Source organism: Aulonocara stuartgranti (assembly GCF_965226115.1).
Source record: "Aulonocara stuartgranti genome assembly, chromosome: 13".
NCBI lineage: Eukaryota > Metazoa > Chordata > Actinopteri > Cichliformes > Cichlidae > Aulonocara > Aulonocara stuartgranti.
The window spans coordinates 14,221,598-14,244,091 of NC_138949.1; the positions used below are offsets into that span (position 1 = coordinate 14,221,598).

At 40.9% G+C, this 22,494-nt stretch overlaps 1 protein-coding gene across 1 annotated transcript; it reads right to left on the bottom strand.

Annotated features, from left to right (window-relative positions):
- Window positions 1–61: 61 nt before the first annotated feature.
- On the bottom strand, window positions 62–21,923 carry golga4 (golgin A4). The gene is made up of 24 exons (XM_082557174.1): window positions 21,697–21,923; window positions 20,432–20,506; window positions 15,993–16,061; window positions 15,552–15,878; window positions 15,414–15,461; window positions 15,229–15,285; window positions 15,033–15,131; window positions 14,259–14,409; window positions 13,960–14,150; window positions 12,521–12,604; window positions 12,032–12,179; window positions 11,765–11,943; window positions 11,368–11,466; window positions 11,104–11,259; window positions 6,635–10,410; window positions 6,410–6,531; window positions 5,912–6,042; window positions 5,550–5,636; window positions 4,079–4,105; window positions 3,883–3,951; window positions 3,456–3,531; window positions 1,661–1,758; window positions 767–853; window positions 62–677 (listed from the first exon to the last, which is right to left on the bottom strand). Exons 1-24 carry the CDS (start codon window positions 21,772–21,774, stop codon window positions 663–665), a joined length of 6,249 nt encoding a protein of 2,082 aa, XP_082413300.1. The 5' UTR covers window positions 21,775–21,923; the 3' UTR covers window positions 62–662.
- Window positions 21,924–22,494: the final 571 nt, after the last annotated feature.

The window sequence follows — 22,494 nt, forward strand, 5'->3', positions numbered from 1 at the left end:
TAATTAGATAAGCTACAAAACAAAAATCTGTATTGTGATGAGGATAAAGGAGTGACAAAAGTTGTTCTGTAAATAGGATTTAATGTTACTCTGAAAAAGAAAACTGTATAGCAAGTCATATAGCGCCTTTAGTACAGTTTTTATTATCATAATACAATTTACAGTTTTGTTTCTGTCAGTGTCAAAATATAAAGCATAGAAAAGCTGTGTTAAAGAGGTCCAGGGGCCTGTATCTTAATGTGGTGCGAGTGCACAGTTAAAGGGTCGTTTACAGTTTTACAGAGGAAGTGATTCAGACAACAGCACAACACAGAGATCTACAAATCAACTGACCGTCGGCATCCATGTGATGATAATATAATTTATTGCACAAGCCAATCTTTATAAACACATTCTAAAATAAAAGGAAACCCATTTACTCTCATCTAAAACTTGTAAATTAAACTTCAAAGAAAAACACGGTTTATGGAAAAAAAAAGTGTTTCTGTCAAATTCTCTTATTCCCTCATACCTGTTGAACATTCACACATAACGCACACACACGCTTTCTCTTTCTCAAACACACATGAATAAAATGACAAGAAATGCAAACAGATAATGGCAGTCTTCCCCCTTCAGCAGCAGTAGCAGCAGATCCAGAAGTACCCGAATCATTCAAACACTCATCGTAACCAAGGCTGTGGAAGAGACGGATATGAAATTAGTTCAAATCCTGATACACATTTGACCTCATTTAAATATCCCCAAGTTGTAAAAAGATTCTTACAATTGGTTTCGAGTCTTCTTTGTCCAAAACCTTTTGAGCTTGGTCAGGAGGAAACTTGAGCATGGAGGTAATCACTTTGGCCATTGTCTGTGGAAAAAAGGGGAATTTTTCTGACTGACACCCTGATCGTCATCTTTTTAAGTCAGTTTACTTTCAAGGCAGGAGTCATCTGTGGTGTTAGTATAATCTCTGTTTTTCCCCCAGCTAACCTCTGCCTTTGACACCATCATCCAATCAAAATCAAGCTTGTTCTGAGACAACTGAAGCGCAAGAAAAGGCTCAACAAGAATGAAAATTATCTGCATAATCAACTCCAGGCCTATCTGCCAGGGAGCATGCATTTCCCTATAAACACAGAGGATAATCAGAAACAGGGCTCCTGGGCTGTGTAAGGAACCCAACTACTCAGCTAACACTAAACAAGGCCAGCATGCCTTTAAATGGCAAATCTGCATCATGCAAGATGTATGAGCTCGCGGGCAGCCTGCCGGACATCCTCCGCACGGGGGAGGTCTGCCATGTTGTTATAAAGAGTGTTTGTTGAGGAGCTGGGAAACTCCCGCTGACTTTAGGACCATGTCAACAGCACTGATAATTAGGGAGATCGCTGTTAATTACATCCAACAAGACTGGACACAACATGAGTTTTATATAGCTTCCTAAATGAGTAGCAGATGGAGGTCACCAGCTTTAAAAATAAAAATTATCAGCAACTTTTTTTTTATATGGTGGTTTTGAATCATCTCATCTAATAGACCATCAAAGCAGCAGCTAATGTTTTCTCAGCCAACTAAGATGGAGACATAAAAATGAGAAAAAGATTAATTATAAAAACTATTGGTTTTTTTTCTTCCTGTAGAATCTTTTTATAAAAAAATAAAAACCAGAACATACTTTTGTTTCCCGTCCCATCATGTATTCAAACAGCACCTTCCTCAGGTACTCCATCTCTGTGGGTTCTGAGAAGGCGTCGGAAATGTTGAGTCCAGGATCTGTAACAACAAGCAAAAACAACAAATCAAATATTTCACGATGACCACAACTGTCAAACTTCTCTTTCTTTAATGTCTTTCAAATCCCATTATTTCAACATCTGTAATGACCTCAAATGTATTAAATATGACTACACATCAGCTACTCTAGGTTGCCACTTTGCTTATATTTCCTTGGTTAAGGAGAAAAATCCAACCTCAATACAGTTACCACAAAAAAAACTAAAACACAGCTGTGAGAGCTGCATGTTAGTGTATGTAGGTCGTTTTTATGTCGTTTTAAAGTACAACAATCCTGGAAAACGCACACAAACCCCCCCCCCCCAACTAACAGCATCAGGTTTATGTTGGCAAGCAAATTCAAAACCACCTTTTGCACAGTTTAAATTATGCACTAAAGCTGAATACAGGAAAGAATGGTGAGACTCAGCATGAGCACTTTAATATCACACAAGTTTTTAGGTCTGCACCCAAAGCTATAACACAATTATCCCACTAAAAGCTATGAATGGAAACGACTGAGTTACAACTTGGACAGGGCTGCTAACACTTTCATGACTGAAGAAAAGAGCTTTATTATGGAACAACATCCAGTCGCTTTGTGCCTATTGGAAATAATCACTCAAACATCCTCAAATGTGCCTGAATGTGCCCAGAAGGACTGTGCGATTAGAGTACAGGAAAAGGTGATAGAGCAGTGCAAACAAGTCTTTGATCTCTGGTGTGGAGTAATGGGTCACCAATAAATCCCATGCCCTTTGTCCCCCTGACCCTGTGTTGCCCCACCTAGGACAACTTTCACATCAACCACACAGGAAAGCAGATTTCAACAGCTTTCTGATCAATTTCCTACCTAAAAATACAACTCAAGGTGGTTTACGTAAGCTCAACTGAGTCATCAGCGGCTTTAAATATGAATATGAGCAATATACATGTACTGGATAAGAAAGGTTCGAGAAATCTGCGTGCTGCAGTGTCCTGCGTAGGAAACGTTTAGGCCACAATCTGCAAAATCCATTAAATCTAAGCATGGCTTCTTCACCGCCCCCCCGCTTATACAGCAGATTCTCTTTATTACAGCACCAGAGAAGGTCCGAGAGGACTCACTCAATCTCTCCAAATACTCTCACACAGATGAAACGCAGTTGGGCCGTGGTAGACTTGGAGACTGCACTGACTTACGGTCAATCTCCAGAGGTTTCCCTCAGCCTAAACCACACGTATACATATACACCCTCAACCCGTAGTCTAGCTTTAATTATAACCCCAGCTCTTATCTTTACCAGCAAGCCTAAAAATCCTGCTTTGCTAGCTAAACCATAATCAAAAGCATAGCTAAAGCAGTCCGGCACACACTGCTGAGGACCTGCACCTCCTGCCTGATCTCTGAAGCAGTGTGTTAACTGTCAGATTAGGCAGTGTCAAAACACCAACTGAGATCTTAAAGAGCAGCTACACTTTTACTGTAACTTTCACGTGTTGACACAAAATATAATCACATGGTCTGTCTTTAAAATCCTTTATTACACTAAAAAAGGTTAGGTGGCCCTTTTTCCGCCCCTACAGAGACCACACAACTTACGTTACACTTTCCCATGAGACTGGGCTGCGCTCAAGCGTTACGCATGTCATCTCTGCTGTGAAAATCCATAAGGAAATTGGATCAAGAAGCAGAACTAAGTGATTCATGGTGTTACCTTTAAATGTGCTCCCGAGATGAGTTACAACAGTGTTTCGGTGGAAACATTTAATCTTGTCCTCGAGCGAGTGAATCTAGCGTGGAGAAACAAACAAGCATGCACACATTATTTAAAAACTCTTTAACCCAGTGGGTTAATTCTATGCATTAGAGTAATTGCTAAATAGGACATAAGCATTTTGGTGGCCATCCTCAGAGGAGGGCAGGATGCTTGTGAGAACGATGGTGTGTGTGAGAAAAGCTGTTGGAGGCGTTGTTGTGATTGTTTATGGGGTTAAACCAAATGTAAACAGATGTGCTGTGTAATTAAGTTGATGCAGCAGGAGAGCAGTAGCTGCTCTTGCTGGAGGCCACAGAATCCTGGGAATACACTGCGATGGATTTGGTGTCCTCAGAAAGAGCCACCAAGGGGGTCCGATACTCACTCTTTCAACAAACTGCTGCTCTCTCAGTCGAGCCTCGCTCAGCAACGTTGTTTTTTCAGCGAGCTGAGCCTGAGATCGAGAGGGACAGGAATCAGAAAATATGAAATGTGAACGTTATATTTTTGTTAGTATTCATGTTAGTAAATTTAATTGTACGCTAGGAACAGTGAAACCAGCATATAATGAACAAGTATACCTTTAGTTCTTCTGGGGTCATCTGTTCCTAAAATGAAAAACAAAACAACAAAAAAACAAGAGAGAAAGAAGACACTGTGTGTTAGAACCAAACCTTAATTAAATCAACATTTCAACCTGATTAAAAAAAAAAAAAAAAGGATGTAAAAACTACAGTAATGACACATTTAGTGCCGCCCCAGTATCCATATTATCTCAGACCTCTGTGCCGAGAAGCTCCACAGTCTTCTAAAAGCACAGAATTGCATTTACCGACATCAACAAAACTCAAATGTGTATTTATCCACTGCTGAAAATAGTTCCCGAACAATTTAGAATTGTTTGAATAACATTTTCTAAAGCTAAAGCGCTGAGAAATTACATGTATATATAATACACTCATGGATGACCAGTTTCACAGACTGATGTCTCCACTAGAAATAAATGTGCTTGGAGTTAAGAGCCACAGACACAAGTCAGAAGGTTTTAAAAGATGGACTAACAGCATTGTTTAAACACACTGTAGTCTACACAGACTAAAGTGTGCTTGTATTTAGTCTCCTCTCTCTGTGGAGGGACACACTGACCCACTGTGAGGCCCAAGAAAAGGCCTCCCTGAGCTGAACGCCATACAATCCACCCATAAAGTTATTACCTCACCTGGGAAAAATGCAGCAGAGAGAGCAGCATAATTCTTTGTCTTCGTGTGCATGCAGACATGTGCGCAAAAGGTAGAAGAATCACTGCAGGGGTCTCATGGCACCTCAACACCTGGCTAAAATGTCTCCCCGGAGTGCTTTCGTCTTATCTGGCTCCATTTCACTATGCACATGTTGCATGACAGTATCGCTGCAGAATAAATCTAATGTCTACAATCACCTCGCATGATATTAATTGAGAACAGGGACTGACGCTGGCCACTGCCTGACAATCTCCATTTTCTCCGGAGAACATTCCTGAGTGATTCAAACGAGCTTCGCAGCATCCGGCGTGCTTTGGAGAGAGGCCACACGACTGGAGCGAGAGACTGATCAGAGAAAACTATGTAGGAAAACTGTCCCCGAGCTCCTAGACGGATATCTTCAATTATGAAGCAACCCAAAGAAAAAGCTGAACGATAACTGCCTAGTCTGTCAACCTGGATGTGAACTTTGTAATAGGCCATTTGAAAATGTTTATACAGACACAAAAATGCATCTGGATTAGGCTCATTCAGATGAGCCTAACTGCTTCCCTTAAACTCCAGCCTTTTCCCAGAAGGGAGCCGAAATGCTGTGATTTCATACAGCTAGAGTGAAGTGACATATGACTCCAACAGAATCACTACATAAATTTACTCCAAACCCCTCCCTCCATTTCAAAATGGACTACAACAGCTACAGGCATGATTTTCTACATCTGAGTACAAGCAAAATCATCCAAAGCACAGCCAGTTGTGACAGCTATAACAGATGTTTGGCCAGTGAAGAACAGTGGGTCAGCATTATTTGTACCTCCAAAGCGTCCTGCGTTCTTGCTTGCAACTCCTCCAGTTGTTTCTGAACTTGCCACACTCTGTCTCCCATCTCCTCTTCTCGACTCTGAAAAAAACAAACAAATAAAAAGGAACAACGACTGAGTCATTTCCCATGTATCATCTCAGCATCACAACTCAAGTATGCTGCAAATCACTCAGTGAGGGCACTGCGCTGTTTCAGACCTCAGATCCTCTTTGGAATTTAATTATTCTTTAAAGGCAGCCAGAGAGATATCACATATAAATCCAAACCGTAACAGTCGATGGATGGTGTCTACAAAGGAGTGCAACCTATAGTATAACCCCATTAAAACAAATAGGATGAGTTTTTAATAGTACCTGTATAACCTGTTCATATTTCTGAACAGTTTTGTGCAAGTCATCCTCTTTCTGGGAAATCACCTTCCTCAGCTGGCTCGCTTCTTCACGATGGCTACTGATGAGCTCTTCTTCAACACTCTGAGCTTTTACTGAATCAAGAAAAAAAAAGAAGAAGAAGCCAAGTGCATAAAAACACAACTTATATGTTCACTTGCCTCTAATTTTGGACTGGATTTTAACATGAAGGAAACATTTCTTCCACAAGCAGTAATCCCTTAATGCTCCCATTTGAGTCCAGAGTAAAAAGTACAGTGTCACAACACAGCCATCCCAAGAACGTGAGTCATATTTACTTTGATCTTCTAGTTTAAGCCAGTCGTTTGTTTAAAACATAATCAAAGTGCAGTACTGAAAGATTCTGACCACAGCAAAAGTGAACAATTTCGACTGCTCATTTCCTTTGCTTGTAAATCTTGTTGGTTTAATTTGGTTAAGCATTATTCTCTTTTGCCTCACCGATGGCCTCCTTCACTGCTGTGTTGAGCTCCTTCTCTTTCAAAGACATCTGTGCGTTGAACTCCCTCATTATCTGCTTCATCGCAGAGTTGTGCTTCATTTCCAAATCTTCTAATTCCAGCCTATTAGAACAGAGAGCAAAGGAAATGTAATTAGCAACTATTAACAAAAAAAATCTAATATTATACAGACAAGGGATTTTTCACGATCATTTTTAAGCCTTACTTTAGCTTTTTCTCATTCTCCTCCAACAGCTCCTTCTTCATGTATTCTAGGTCGTGTTCATGCTCCTTCCTCAGTGACCGCATATCTTTCTGCAGCCTGACGAAGTCCTTGTGGATTTTCTCCTTCTCGTTCTTCACCTGGCTCAGTTTGTTCTTCAGAGACCGTAATGAGTCCTCATCGTGCACCTCTTGAGCAGGAGTATGGTTTTCCAGCTCGTTTTCCATCACACTCTTGGTTTGCTGCATACTGCTGCATTCCACCTTTACCTCAGTTTCTGATGGATTCTGGACCTCCCTAGCAGTCCCCTGATATTGCTCCAATTGGGCATCCTTCTTGCTAATTTCTGCTCTCAGGCGATTTATTTCTGCGAGAAGGTTTCCGTTCTGCTCCTCTGCTTCTTTTAGCTTTGCCTCGATTTCGTGTAATGTTGATTCAATGTCTTTGAGCTGCCCCTGTTGCACTGCGTCACTCTGAAGTGAGGTCAGCTTGTCTTCATACATGACTTTCAACTCCTCTAAAGACTTTTCTTTCTCAAGCCTCTCGTTCTGCAGAACTTGTTCAAGGTGTTTGGCCTGCTCTTCTTTAAGCTTGACGAGAGCATCCTCCAGCGATTTTGTTTTCTCTTCTAATGTTTCTGTGTGTTTTTGCACAGAAATTTCATTGTTCTTAAGTTCATCCAGGCTAGTCTGAAGAGTTGTAATCGTCTGCTCTTTTTCCTCAAGCTGTGACGTTAACTGTTTTGTAACCTGGCTGATTCTCTGCTCAGCTTTCTTTTTCAGCTCAGACATTTTCCGAGTGCTCTCAGACAAGCTCTCCTCAGTTTCCGTCTGACTCCCGTCCTTGCTCTTGATAATCTCGTTTTTCAACCTTTCAAATTCCTCCCTTTGACTTTCAAGCTTTTGTTTATACTGCTGGTTGCTTTCCTCGAGGGCCTGAAGTTTTTTGGCCATCTCTTGCTCTACATTACCTTTCTGGGTGCACTGCATCTGCAGCTGTTCAACCAACTCGCGCTTCTCATTCTCAATGATGCTGTGTTGCTGTTTGAGGTCAGAAGTGAGCTGTTCGCACTCTTTCGTCTTTAGGTCTAACTGCTCTTGAAGCTCACTAAGTCGACTGATGGAGCTCTCAAGCTCTACGGTAAGCCCACTGACTTTTTGCTCCTTCTCACTCAACAGTTGGTCCATCTCAGACTTGCTGACGGACTGATTGTCAATTGTTGCTGTCAGCCGCTGCAAAGCTTCATTCTTTTCGGCGATCTCTCGCTCCAGCTCTTCAAGCCGGGCCTGCAGAGATCCAGTAGTGTTGTCGCTCTGTGTGAATTTCATCTCTAACTCAGACAGACTGGTCCTGAGTGTATCCGCCTGCTCTAAAGCAGACTGCCTCTCCTGCTCCAGTCTCTCCATTTGAGCAGCGGCCTTTTGCCTCTCCTCTTCATACTGCTGCGTCAGCTGATTTATGGCTTCCTCCTTCTCTTTTATGTTACTTGCTAGCTGATTTTTTAAGTCACCGACGACGCTTTCCAAGCCACTGATATGCAGCTCATTTGCTTTCAAAGTTTCTGATATGACTCTGTTTGCTTCGCTGAGCTCCTCAATCTTCTCTACATGTTCACTAATGGACTGAGAATGAGTCTCTCCCTCATGTGTTAAGGCTTTGATGTGCTCCATATGAGCATTTACCTGAGCAGTCATCTGTTCTAATGAAATGCATAGATTTTTATTCTCCTCGGTGTGCTGGCGAACACTCTCCTCTAAAGTGCAAATTTGATCTGCTTTAGTAAGGATAATGTTTTTAAGATGTCCCACCTTTTTCTGACCAGAGAGTAGTTTATCTTCCAGCTCTTTCAACCTACTCTCCACGTTTTGCTGAAGTTCATTAGATCCACACTCAACTTTCAACTGAACCTCCTTACAGTAATGGTTCAATTGGTTGCTCATCTTAATCATTTGCTGCTGTAACTCTGCTTCCTTGGCATTCAGTTGGATGGAAGTTTCCTCAAATTTACTCTGCAAGTCTGCACTTTCCTTAAATCTGGCACCTTCCAGCGCTTCAAGCTGTTTTTCCGCTTCATTCAACTTATCTGACCAAGCTTTCAGCTTCTCTCTGCTCTCTTCCTCTGTCTCGTTCAGCTTGTCTTGGAGGGCGTTTCTCTCACCGAGCGCCTGGTTAAGGTTCCTTTCCACTGACTCTATTTGTTCTTTTAGCAACGCTTCACTCTTTGCCAAACTTTCAAGTTTAAGTGCTGCTTCATTAAGCTCTTCTTGCAGCTTCTGCACAGTGGTTTCTCGGATCGCCAGGTCCTCCTTTAAACCCCTTATTTCACCCATTACTTGCTCAGTCTCCGCTCTGCTTCTGCTAAGCTGCTGAGACACTTCTTCCAGCTCCTGGATTTTCTCCTGCAGTATGACTGAATGTTTCTCCATTAATTCTTCCTCCTGCTGTCCTAACCGCTCCTGCCAACGGCGCTCCAGGTCTTCAATATCATGCTTGTGAGTGGCATGTAGTTTCTCCACTTCCTCCTTATGGTTATCCTGCAGCTCTGACACTGCATTGCTGAGGCCTTGGGAACTTTTCTGGGCCATCTCTACGATTTTCTCCTGAACTTGTTGTTCTTTCTGCTGAAGCTCCTCTTCCTTCTTTGCAAGCTCCTTCTTCATGTTTTCTTCATTCTGCTGAAGCTTTTTCTTATATTTCTCTTGCATTTCTTTTGCCTTCTGTTTGAATTTTTCCATTTTGGTTTCCTGTGATTTCAGTTTACCTTCCATATCAGTTATAGTGTTTTTCAGCTTTGCTTCATTGGCAGCTTTTTCGTCATCCAGCTGTTTCTTGAGGCGTGTTTGTTCTTCCAGTTTAGTGTTCAGTTCTGATGTAAATGACTTCTCTTTCTCCAAGAGCGCTTTCCTGCTCTCTTCTAACTGATGCTCAGTTTCTTGAAGGGATTTCTCTTTTTGTTGGCATTCATTCTTTGCAGCTTCCAACTGATGCTCCACATCTGTCAGTTCTTTCTTGCACTTATCAAGATCTTCTGTTATCTTATTTAACTGTGCATTAGATTCCTTTAAACTCTCAATTTCAAGCTGGGATTCTGATAAAGTTTGCTGCAGCGCTTCCAATTCTTTAATCTTGCTTTCTAGGTCTTGTGCAGTGGAATGTGATTCCTCCTGTAGCGTTTTTTCTTTAAGCATGTATTGTTCGATTTCCTTCTCTTTTTCATTCAGAACAATTTTCAATGCATTAAGTTCCTCCTTCAGAGTTTTCTCTATTCCGCCAAGCGACTGATCATGCTCACGTTTGACATTTTCAAGCTCTTCGCTGTGCTTTGACACCCGATCTTGAAACCTCGTCTCGTGTTCCTGTAGCGCTAAACTATGAGCATCTTCAGCAGCCGACAGCTTCTCCTCCAAAAGCTGTTTACCTTTCAGCACCTCTGAAAGCTCAGCAGAGAGCGCCTCTAACTCTGCCTGCTTTGCATCCAGCTTCTCTAGAGTTTTCTGATTCATCTCTTCGACATGTGCTTGGAACTGCAGCTCCTTGTCTTTCAGAAGGGTTTCCATTTCGGCCCTGTGTGTTTCCTTGAGCTCCTCAAGGGCAGCATTATGCTGCTGGGTTAGGGTGCCCTTGTGCTTTTCCAGCTGCTCGTGGTGCTTTTCCTCTAATGCAGAGATTTGCTCTTTGTGTTCATTCTTCAGTTCCTCCAGCTGACTGGAAAGTTCATGGGAGAGACCCGCTTCTTCTTGTGAGATCTTGTTCACAGAGCTCTCCAGTTCCAATATCCGCTGCAATCACATACATGGAGGTGGTTAGATTCTTCCGCTAAGCTGCTACAGTTAATCATTCACAGAACTGACACAGCTATAAAAACACATTGACGGTTATTAAGATATTTTTTTAACAATAAAGCTGTGACACAGTTCAATTACTAGCAACTCTGTAAAAGCTTCAAGTACATAAGGATTTAATGCTTGACAGCATTACATATTAAATGTAGACTGTGAAAATATTTACACATTGAAAATTGCTCACTTTCAAGTTCAAGGTTCTTTATTTGTCACATGCATAGTTATACAACTATAACACACAGTGAAATGTAGCCTGACATGCTCCTCGACATGTGCAAAAATGGGGGGGGGGGGGGGGGGGGGGGGGTAGAGGAAGAACACACACACATATATATATATATATATATATATATATATATATATATATATATATATATAGTACTTCTGTGTGTGTGGCGTGTTACTGCAGAACCAAATAAACACAAGCATACTCAAGTTATTTTGCCAATTAATTAAATAAAACTGAACCTCAAAGCAATCGGTCAGTGATTAGCAGATTCAATATGAAAGAACAAGTTACATCCACAAAGATGCAATAAACAGGTAAAACCGAGGCTCTGCAGTGTGCCAGCTGTTGCTTTTCTCAATATTAAAAATAAACCAAAAAACCAAATAAACAAACAAACTCACAGTCCTTGCAGTTTCGAGCTCCAGCTGGATCTCCTTAACCTTATTATCAGCTTCTGTCCTTAAAGCAGTCTTCTGTAACTCTGCGTCCTCCAGAGCCAGAGCGGCCTGCTGTTCCCGTTCCTTAGCCAGCTGTGCAAACTCCTCTTTGCACTGCTCCTAAACAGCATTTAAAAAAAAAACCCACAAATATTAAAGTTATATTTTTCTTATTTTATACAGTGGTTTTTTTGCTAAACTGAATAAGGGAAAACATTTTGCACCAACCACAGCTTTGTTGATTTTCTCTTTCATCTCTTCTTCTTTAACTGCCAAAGCTTCACTGTGGAGCTTTTCCATGTTGGCCACAGTTTCCTCTGATGATTTCTAATATTGGTTAAAAAAAAAGAAAAAGAAAAAAAAGAATGGTAAATATAAATACAGATGATCATAGCTCGTGAAACAAAGTGATATTACTGCTCTCCATGACAGCAGTGGAACATTTTATACACACTAAATTCTTTTTAATGTAAATGCTTACAATACTGAGTCAATGTTGGTACTTCTGTGGCTACAATATATCATTTTCAAAGAAGCCAACACTTTGGATAAAGCTAGAAATATGACTGCAGCAAATTACTTATTCGATCAATAAACAAATATTCAGGAGAAGTCCTTTCCTGACCTTCATGATGGTGACAACCTCCTGTTTGACTCGTGTGAGTTCCTGCTGCAGACTCTTCCTCTCTTGCTCACTGGCCCGTTCGATTTCTTTCACTTGCTCTTCCAGCTGAACCTGCAGCTGTTTTCGAGCCTCCTCTGCCCTCTGAGCTACACCCAGTGCTCGTTCAAGTTCCTCAAAAGCTATTGGAGGGGGGGAAAAAAAAAATCACAAACATATCTAGAAAAAACTGAACTTTTCTGTACATTACCTGACATGGACAGCACGTACCCGATTTCTCAGCCTTTTCTTTCTGTTCCTGTACTTCTTCTTTCTGGGCTATAGCTTGCTGGAGCCTGGACCGCAGCTGTGCAATCTCCTCTTCTTTCATTTCCAGTGTCTCGTGCATCTGCCGTTTGGTCTCAGCAATGACCATTCCCTGAAAAACAAAAAACCAGTACCCCATGAAAGAAAAATCATCCCTTTACCTGTATACCCTGAGCACAGGAATCAACACTAAAGCTTATGTTGATCTGCTCTCCATGAACGAGGGCTGTAAAACTCAGCCCTGTGCTATTAATTGTGTTACGGCTTTAAGCGCTTTCAGCATTCCTCGCAGAACTGCTATCCATCCTGCAGTGCTGGGGTCAAAGTTTAAGCTAAACAATATGAGTCTGAAGCTACTCAACAGCAGAGTAAAAACACACACACGGCCACACACATACACATGTAACTGAAACGGAAGAACCTTCAATCCAGATCTCAAAGCTCCTCACTAACCTTGTCCTGCTCCAGCTGTTCAATGAGATTCTTGGCATCACGCAGCTGAGTGATCAGCTTAGTCTTCTCTGTTGTGTGTAGTTCCTTTAAAGACAAAACAATCGACAGAATTAAAAATAAAAAAAGTCACACGTGTCCTAATGGCATGAATGCCACTTCACAATGCACCGCTTCCTACATCCTGTATACGTGTTTGCTCTGATAACTTCCCAATCAGATGCTTTCTGTACCACCCAGGATGCCTCACCCACAAGCCAAACAACCAGTGTGTATACATGGCCAACTAAACCAACAAGTCAACCCAAATTACAGCTCACTCTTGCAACCGTGGCATGTAGTAGACATGTCTCTGTGGCACCGCACTTTAACAAGCAGTTACTAAACAGGAAATGTTGGGCTATGTTTCTCTGTTGTTTGACACAAGTGTGCCAACGGCATGAGTATGTATGCAGCACTGTGATTAACAGAATGTTTTCATAATGTCAAAACGTATCATATGAATAAACAAAGAGACAAAGAAAGACCAAATAGCATACAATACTCAAGGACGGCAACACACAGTTAAAACATGAATTCAAAAATAGTTGAAGTTAGGGTCTGGAAAAGTAGACAGATGTTCTGCTTTATGGGATATTTGTCTGAAGCAAAGGAGAAGGACAGCCCAGCAGTTCCAGGATCCCTTCATGCTGTTTTAGGAGGGCTAAATGCCTGTTAACCTCTGCTTTCCCTGACAAAGGACAGGCCTCCATTCCCAAACAAGCTGCGGATTTATACAAAAAAAACAACCCCCCCCCCCCCCCCAAAAAAAAAAAAATATTATGGCAATAAATGAAAGCAAGTCAATCAAGTGACGGCACATACAAGCTGTCTATTATTTCAATGGCTTTGTTACAACAACCACTTGTTATCATGCGCTGCAAAACATCAGAGCGACTAAGGACAAACTACACGAGCTGATCATACCACTGCAGCAAAATGTTTTGAAATCAATGAAAACAATGGCTCAGTCATGTCACGCTGACATGACATGAACCCTCACTCTGGAGCTCAGCCAGAGAATTTGGATGTTCGGACTCTGAGAACCACAGCGATCTGCTGTGTCACGAGATAATGGAGTCACATACTCAGCGGACCATAAAGACTCTGGCAGACAGTTTGCGGCACAGTATTAATTCCTCTAAACACACTGCTCAGTCCTTACCGTCCATCCCCACTTTAATCAAACCTCTTTATAATTATAGTTTACTACTTGGTTTATAGCAAGTGCTCATCTCTGGGAAATCAGTTTGAAATATCTGGGCACTTTAACTTATTGTTGCTGTAATTCTGTGTATATTTAATCCAAAATGTATAGTTTTGTTTGACTGAAAGCGTCCTAATATTACAGTATAACTACACTCCAACTCTTCTATCATTTCTGAAAAACACAGGGTAACCACCTTCATCTTCTCCAACTCATGCAGTCGCTCCTGCAGCTGCTCCTGCAGAGTTTCATTCTCACTGCTAAGCTGGGCGCTTCGCTCCTTGTGTGTACGCATGACTTCCTTGCACTTCTGCAGCAAGTTTTCTTGCCTCTTCACTCTCTTCTGCAGAGCCTCCATGAGTTTAGTTGGATCACTGTTGCCCTCTCCTGTCCAGAAATTAAAATTCACTGCTTAGAAAAAAAAAATTTGCTCACACAGTGTGACTCCTTACTACAGGCAACTAAATAACCATATATTTTAATAAATACACTTACCCTCAATGACTTCAGGCTCTACTTCGCTCTCCTTCAAAGGACTCTGTGTGGGAGAAGCAGAGACTTCAGCAGCTTCAGACTGAGGAACCTCTCCTTCAGGGGGCAGCGAGCCATCGGGGCCCACTTGGAGCCGTTTCTTCAACAGAGCAACCTTAGAGGAACAAAGATCAATAAATGAATCACAGTCCCTTTGGCAACTTGAGATAGATCTGTTATTGTTCCCCGCAATCGAACTCAGAGTTATAGTTATACAGATTCATTACTCCTGCCATGGAGGTTTTCTCCATTTGGCTGTTTGTTATCAAGACGACTAAAATTGTATGGACAAATCCGCATGATGTAGATATGCAGTCTCAAACAACTCTTGATTTTTACATGACTGTTTGTGCATTACATGGTTCTTTCAGCTTTTTGATTTCAGGTAACCTACTCATTTTCAAGGCAAGTGAAGCATTCCTGTTTGGTCTGAGAAACTTTTAAATACAAAACCTCTGCACTTCATTTGTCTCTGATTTTAAATAACGTCACATTTATTCAGAACTCAAGAACCATTTATACCAGAACATCACTGCAGTGATTATCATGCTTAAACTGAAAGGATTAATGTGAAATTATCATTAAAGCAGGTTTTAAAGTAAATTTTTTTAAAAGTTACATTTAAACTGGGTTTGGGTGTTTTGTTTTGTACGGTGTTTAAAATAAGCCATACTTATAAAGTTGTAATCCTAAACAGCAGAAAAGCTTTGGCTTATTTTCCCACCACCATCCACACACCTGTGTTTGTAGCACAGTGATCATCTGGTCTTTCTCCTCCAGCGCAGCATCAAACTCATCTTGCAGGTGTTTCTTGGCCTGTTGGTCCATCTGAAGCTCCTATACAGTAGATTATTCATTCATTTGTGCAGTTTATATTAATAAAAAAATGATTTTAATCTAAAGACACAAAAACATCCATAGCATATAGCCGTACCTCTCGTAGTTCCCCTATCCTGCGCAGTGCTTTATCTTGACTCTGACTGAGGATGGCCTGGGGAGAACAAAAATGTACGTTGGATCAGTTCAGATGTTATTCTCTTTTTCCAAAAAACATCCGATGAGAAAAATACTGACAAAAAAAAAAAAAAAAAAAAAAAAAAAAAAGGATGTAAAATGTACCTGCGTTTTCTCTTTTTCTCGCTGTACGGTACGGTACGCAGTAACCAGCTGCATGACAAAGATGTAAAGATGAGCAGGAGTTATATTCATGTACAGACTTTACACTTTACTCTTCAAGCATCCTGTCTGTTTTCTCACCTCCGAATACTTCCCCCTGTACTTCCCCAGGCTCGTCTCTACTCTAAGCATTCGGTGTAACAACTGCTCTTTGGACAGAGACTCTACACTTCCTGGTGGCTCCTCGGCCTCGCTCTCAATGTCCGAGGGTGGATCATATGCCGGGGCACTGGGGGACTCGTTTTCTCCCAAAGGAGTCAGGGATTCGCGTGATGAAGTTCGGACCAGGTTGTCTTTAGATGGAGAGCGAAACAGATTTTCCGCCCGACTGGCTCCGCTACGAATCAATGACTCCATTGAGGGCACTTTCAGCTGTAGTTTCTGGGTAAATGACTGTGGCTCCTCTTTCTGTTACAAACCAAAACAAAAAACATAAAGATCTCAAACTCATTAATGAATGTGCAAAAACACTGAAATAATCACATTGAAAAGATTAAAGAGGAGGGTTGGTAATACTCTTACATGAGGAGAAGTACTTCCATCCCCATTGATGCTGCCTCTGGGAGACCTCAATGCACCTTTAGAGGCACTCTAAAGACCAAAAAATAAAGATGAGATTATGAGGAAAAGGGCAGCTGTATCAGCGAACTTGTCCTGGGCCAGTTAGTCATCCACACCCAGCGTGGCTCTCCCTGATTACTCTGGAGGGAGCAATATTAGTATTGCTGGGAGCAATGCAGGGGCAATGGGTACCCTCATGCAACTTGGAAAAAACAGAGGGGTTAAATACACAAAAGAAGGCATCTCTACTGTAGAATAAACAAAAAGGGGTTAAGACAAAACTACAAACAGCCATGAGGTCAGAACAAATAGTTAAAAGTCAAGTAGGAGAGCTGCGTTTGAATTAAAGATGCTTGGCAGTGCTGTCTGCAGCTGCATTACAGGAGGACAACGTCACAACTGATGTGAGGGAACATTTAGCAGCTTAGTTGGTTTAGTTGATTTGTTAGAAGCAGCATCAAAGTGAGCAACTCTTCTCCTCCCTTGTCCAGCTCCAAGCTACTCCTTCCTGTGGATTACTTGTTTCCGCTTCATTTTCACAGCTAGTCATGTGAACGCTTGCTTTCAACCAAGCCTGTCAAGAGCTTCGTGACCACTACCACTAGACGTTTTTTTTAAGTGGATCTATTTAGTTATTGTACATGTGTGTGAAGAACAAGAAGAATTTGGGTATAAAGCAAAGAGTCAGCAAAAATAGTGGAAAAAAAAATGTCAGCATGTGAACAAACACAGCAGGCCTCAATCTTTTAAGAAATGTGACCTTCGCTAAAGTTTTACTGTCAAGACTTCAATGACATGCAAGGTGTCTGAGTGATTAGCAATAAAAAGGAACTTGTTTGTTTGTAAGACAACTCCATTAGCGCCTTTATATTTCGTCCTGTGTCCCTGTGCTCTTATTTCTCTGTTATTTCCCATCATCCCCAGATGGCCGCTCCTCGCCAAGACTGGTTTTGCTGGAGGTTAAAATAGAGTATTTATAGCATTACCTTTCACTATTATGCCCTTCATGCCTGCCTATTTTCAGTCATATAAAAAAAAAAAAAAAAAATGGACAATGACTCATGGATAATTACTGCAGAACGGTACACCAAATGTAAACCTACCAAACCAGGGCACTTGAGTGCCTCTATTTCAGGACCACAAGATCAAACAAAATTCTCACAGGGACAAATCAGAAACCAAATTTAAAACAGATCATAGACCACAAAACGTGACTGAGAAGAGTTACTATCACCAACTCCACAAAGTACCATTTAAAATATAAAGAAAAATTATGACAGAAGCCTCCAGTCAACAGACAAACATTGCTAGCAGAACAAGTAAAAAAACAAAAACAAAAACAAAAAACAAATATAAAAAAATAAATAAATCTATGAAATGATTTCATGAGTAAATTTAAATATAATGAGATCCCAAAATCAAGACTATGTCACATCGCTAACATGTGAAAATGACTGTGATGGACATTTGTATCTGTGGCTTTAGCACATCAACACTCCTACAACTCTATACCAGGAATCTAATGATCCCTTCATGCAAATATCAAAGCAAAGGTTACATAAAAGAACGATGAAAAGGTCAAAGAGTAACTGCATCTTAATCAGTGTCATTAACCATACACATAATGAAGAGGCAACAGAATTTAAGGCTTCCCCTCTTTCCAAACTACAGATCATAAGCAGCATCTAGCAAGAGGTGAATCAGACAGATCAACCAAAGAAATCATTATGAGACGGTCAAGACATTGTTAATAAATTCTAAATATTCATGGGTCCACTTAAACACAGCCAAACTGCTGACAGATACCATCTCAGTTCAGTCTCTTGAGGTTCGTATTTTATTGCAGTTGAATTCATCAAACAGTTGCTTTCATTTGCATATTTTTCGTTTTGTTCTCCGATAACTGGCACAATAACACTACAAGTTGACTGGCAGTCATTCTGAAGCAGCTGTGCTGAAGTAATAAAGTCCTTGTTTTATAATCACTACATTATCTCACAATATCCACACAAATCCTGGTTAATGACAGCAGCTGGGGCGCGTACTGGGCTATGTTGGCATTTAAAATGAGCAAGCAGAGTTAAGAGACAATTAAACAATGTCTCTCAATTTTACTGACACATGACCCTCATACTGAGCTCCATTTACCTGCTACAAACCTAGTTACAAAGCAGACTTATGCAGTCTAGAAATTATTTTGAAGAGCTGTGTGTACAAATGTATGTATCTGAATACGGACGACCCATACGTTCTTACAATTGGTGCTTAGTATCTACTGACAATGTCAAAAAAAAATAGACCTTAACTTTAATAACAGTAATTAATAAGCAGTTACAAGCAATACCAACTTTCATTTGTCACATCAAATATATCTTAAATAAAGAAACAGCTATTTGGATGTGTTTGTTTACTTAGAGAGTTAGACAAAATCTTCAATTTTAATTTGTTAAAAACTTGTCCCATAAAGAAAAATCTCAACTCTCCAAATACACAGACTTTAGCGGAGACGGGACAAAGGCGATCAGGCAACATAACAGGATTTAAGGGTCTACAAGGGTCTCTAGGGCAAGCAGCAAAGATCACCTAAAGACAAATGGGCACTGTTCATTTCTTTGACACATCACAAACTGAAAGAAGGGACAACAAACAAACATGGGGCAGAACGCACAGAAGCTTCTATCCTACAGTGTAAACCACAACCTAGTAGATGCAAAATTAACCTACATATGAGATGCCTTCTTGCTACTAAATCCAAAGCAAACAGGAGACGGAGAGCAGGGAACAAGCTGTCCCTACTTGGGCAACAGTCCTCTACCGATTCCCCAAAGGCATGGAAGACGGGAGGAAGGAACGGGGCAAGAGGAGGAGGAAAAGAAGAAAGATGAAAGAGGCAGGAAGTGAGGACAAACTCACCACACTGGCTACCTGGGCCGTTTGGGGTCGTTTTGAATGGTCCAGAGCAAAGATAGTATACTCAGAGAGAAAAGCGGGCTCTGCTATCATCCCGGCCAGCACCTGACCCCCATCAGTGCAGTAACGGGACGAAAGGTGGGGAAAGGAGAGGAACACAGAGAGCAATGAGAAAAACAACAGCATGAGTGTGAAAAGGCCCTGAAGGAAGTGGCTGACCAGCCTGATGAGAGGAGGCTGGCGGAGAGAGAGAGAAAGACTGAGATGAATAAAAAAGAGAAAGCAGACAGTGAAACAGAGGGAGAGATACTACATAAGCTGGGAAAAAAAAAAATCTGAAAAACTGAAAAGCACTCAATCAACAGTAATGTTATGAGTAACAGTTTCACATCTCCTCATGTAATCTTCACAATTTTAACCAGGGCTAAATCTGCCTTCAGTCATGAAACAATGCTTTCAGAGATGTCAAAGTGTTAATGATTCGTGAGGTGAAGAAAAGATGCTGTGATGCTACATGAAGCTTCTACGCTGAGGCTGCCGAGCCACTTAACAGCAACACATGTGTGCTTCCAAAGGCACAAGTGGGGAGAGCAGTGCATAGAAACCTGACCAAAAGGGACGGTGCCACTACTCCAGTGAGCGTTCTGCAGTGTTGAAATGAAGGAAAAAGTGATTAAGATATATTTTTATCTGAAAAACAACGAAGACTGTAAACATCCATATCTAATCTCAACAGATGTAATAACAACATGTTGCATCATCAGTTGTAGAGTCACTGCCATTAAACCTATGCTTATCTACCTCTTTCTAATAGAGCATAGTCCTGCATTGAATTGACTTGTCAGTATCTATTGAGGCAAAATATGGCAACTAGTCACAGGAGACACAAAAAAACACTGAGGAGGATACATCAATTATTCATAGACATGCTGAAACACTGTCTGCTCTACACCATTAAAACGCCCTTTCCATTGTCTCTAAAGAAGGAGCTGCTCATTTGGTGGAACAGGGTCTTTTAAAAATGTAACAATAATAATGATAATAACAATAATAATAAGTGACTTCAGACACTTAAAATACCATACGAATGGAATCCAAGTGCTGACTGCTCTGCAACATTAATGACCACAGTGTAAGCCTGGCTCATATGTTCCCATCTGGTGTTGGCTATTGTATGCACTGCAATATGTTTATGAGTCCAGGGTTCAATATGTCTAGATTGTTGGATTACTTTAAATAATTGGATCAAAGAAGTTTGCTAGTGACAACCAGAAGATTCTGAAAACCAACAGCACTAAGTGTTCACTTGTATGTTATAAAGCAGACATTATGCATAAACAAAGCATACAAAGCACATTTTTAAAGCCTAAGAGAAACAATCATTAGAATGTAAGCTGGGGAGGGACTTGGAAACCTCTGCAGGCTGTGGTCTGAACACAAGTATACATACATAAATAAAGATATGAATCACAGGCTGACACCATGCTCACCTCTCTGTCGCTGGGAGAAGGTGTGCCATCACTAAATGGGGGAGTTTGGCTGTTACGTCGGTCTCCACTGCTGATCTGTAAAATAAATAAGTAATAAGGAAAAAGAAGTAATAATAATAGTAATAAATTAATTGAAAAAAACATAGTCATAACAATAATATTGATTTTGTTGCCTGGCAGTAAATCAAACTTTAATACAGATGCTTGCTGGGTGTAAGTTCTCTTGTTACTGGATTTCACCTTTTGTATGCCTTCACCTTTGAGCCAAACTCAGTCTAAGATTGTGGTTTTACAGAAAGTCAGTGGGAATCATAAACTGCACACAAGCTCTGAATAACAAATGTAAATTTGTTCCTCAAAAACAGCCAATCTGCATAAGAACCAAGCCAATTCGAACAAGGTAATTTATCTATCCATCTTCCAAAGGGTTGCTGGATCTGCATATTGTATGCCAGATGCAGCCCTCTCATTTATCTGGATAGGGAACAAGCCCTAGCTTGTGAGCCCCGGAGTCTGGGTTTGGATCTCCTCCCAGAACTGAACTGGGGATCTTTTGCATGTAAGGCAAACAGAGAAATGCAGCGAAAATATCTACATTAACTTGGAACTGAACTATGATGGACCTCCAAACTATGACACATACCTTCAGTCCTTCACATATATTTAGGAGAGCTTAAAGAAACTTGCAGTTTCATATTTCAAAGAACATTTCGCATTTTTTAACAGAAGAGGAAAGCAAGGGATCTGATGAGGTTTCTAGCGCTTGACAATGACAAACTTCCAACTCGAAATCTGTGTGCTACTTCTGTATTGTTTTTAATAGAGGCGCCTGGGAGTAGTAGGATTTGCAAGGGTCAAATATAGCTTCCAGCTGACATCCACTGGCAGCTAATGCAAGAAGCATTAACTCAGACACGCCCATGTTGTCACTGGCGAGTATAAAAATGCGGGCTGGCATTTTGGCTACAAACAAATTGATGATTAGCTGTATGAAGTGAGACTTTTCTTCTACTCGGACAACGGGATTTACCAGTTCCAGCTGTTCCAACCGCTGACAGCTAAGTTAAGCTGCTAACTTAAGGACTTAGCACGGTGCTAATGTTTGCAAGACAGTAAAGGGACGAACTGACAATTCAAGTTAGCTTATTAAGCTGTCAGCTTGAGTTATCTTAATGAGAAATAACTAGACAACCACTTCCAAACCGTGAAGTCTTTGCAACAGACGTTAACTTAGCTAGTTAGCTCCGAGCACCACAACAACTAACCTGGGCCTGCTGAGGTGACTGCGCATTCCTCTGCGGAGACTGCTCCTCGTTTAGCTTCTGCTTGAGTTTTTTAAACATCTTGTCACGCCGATATAAACTGGTGACCAAGTGTCGACTTTCCGGCGGAGAGTTTTTTTGTTTTTATTCAGCCTATCATCCAGTACTCAGGGGCAGACTTCCTTGTTCGCTTCTAATTTTCTGCAGGTAGGCCTATCTGCGCATGTGCGGCCAACGTGGAGGAAATCTGAAACGTCAGACTTAAAGGGCCAGTCTGGGCTCAGTTAGCTACAGCGCCCCCTTAGATAGCAGCGTGCTTGGGATATATTACAGCCTAAGACAGTTGAAATGAGAAGACAGTTTAACACATGTGGTATACAGAAGCACATACAAAACAACAACAACAAAAACACAACACAAGGAATCCTCACAAAGAGGGATAAAAACAAACAAACAAATAAGGCCGTATTTTAAAAATTACATTCCAAGATAGATGCAATAAACTCAGTCCTGCAATGTCAAATGCAATGTCAAAAAGGAACAATAACTTTAAGTCTAATAAGTATTTTATAGTACTCATATATTTACTAACTCATTCTTAAAAACAGAAAATAAAATTCAGAAACACCAAATTTGCATTTGTGGATGTGGTATTTTGCATCACTTCCTTAAAACACTGAATGAAAAATATACATGAATGAATTTAAAGATCTTTGTATGAGGAAAACAGATGGGAAACATCTTTATCTGAATTTCTTTTTTTAATGATAGACTGGTGATTTGTCCAGGGTGTACCCTGCC